The sequence below is a fragment of the Ochlerotatus camptorhynchus genome, unplaced genomic scaffold (assembly GCF_037179485.1).
Source record: "Ochlerotatus camptorhynchus isolate MF236.1 unplaced genomic scaffold, CSIRO-AGI_Acam_v1.1 ptg000434l, whole genome shotgun sequence".
In the NCBI taxonomy this organism is placed as follows: Eukaryota; Metazoa; Arthropoda; class Insecta; order Diptera; family Culicidae; genus Ochlerotatus; species Ochlerotatus camptorhynchus.
This window is the reverse complement of record NW_027040920.1, coordinates 5328185-5329094: the sequence shown is the minus strand read 5'-3', so window position 1 is coordinate 5329094 and position 910 is coordinate 5328185. Positions and strand designations below refer to the sequence as shown.

Here is a 910-nt window from a genome sequence, read left to right as displayed (position 1 = left end):
ATGACGAGCCGGTTTAGGCAGTGGGGATAGCTTAAGGGTGGTTTTGATTGGTATGGTTTGTGATTCTAATAAAACAGAATGGAAGTGATTTTTATTTTTTATTCCACAGTGTGCTTTCATTGAATACACATCACAACCAACAAAATGGCTCAGCGACCGCTCGCAAGTCCACTGGAGGAAAGACTCCTCGCAAGCAGTTGGCAACGAAGGCCGCTCGCAAGAGCGCTCCAGCCACCGGAGGAGTAAAGAAGCCCCATCGCTACCGGCCAGGCCCCGTCGCCTTGCGTGAGATCCGTCGCTATCAGAAATCCACCGAACTGCTGATCCGAAAGTTGCCTTTCCAACGTCTGGTCCGTGAAATTGCCCAGGACTTCAAGACCGATCTGCGCTTCCAGAGCTCAGCTGTTATGGCTCTGCAGGAAGCTAGCGAGGCCTATCTGGTCGGTCTGTTCGAGGACACCAATCTGTGTGCCATCCACGCCAAGCGCGTCACTATCATGCCCAAGGACATCCAGCTGGTCGTGGAGAACGCGCTTAATTACCCCGTCTAAATCTTAACAAAACCGGCCCTTTTCAGGGCCACCAAAATAATTCAAAAGAGTTGAAGTGACCTTTAAAATTAAAAATCGTTCGTTCCGTTCTTGTCTAGATTTTGAAAACAAACACAGCCGGGTATATGATTTGGAAATGAATTTCACTTTATTTTCATATCCACTAGAAAATAACATATGGTACTTTCTAAGTAAATTTTATTATGTTTTCAAGATTCTCGTTGTTAAGAATTTTAAAATTATTTTTCGAGATAAAATATGGCTCTGCGAAGATTCAACTTTAGAAAATTAATCGTTAAACTCTTTCTTGATAATGTTGTGGCCCTGAAAAGGGCCATTTTTCCAACGCGCTCGGCGTA

The 910-nt window shown here is 44.5% G+C and overlaps 1 protein-coding gene across 1 annotated transcript; it reads left to right on the top strand.

The window, feature by feature from the left end:
- On the top strand, positions 1–551 carry LOC135711627 (histone H3-like). Its single transcript, XM_065234494.1, has 2 exons — positions 1–11; positions 110–551. The coding sequence occupies exons 1-2, from the start codon at positions 1–3 to the stop codon at positions 549–551; spliced, it is 453 nt and encodes a 150-aa protein (XP_065090566.1).
- Positions 552–910: the final 359 nt, after the last annotated feature.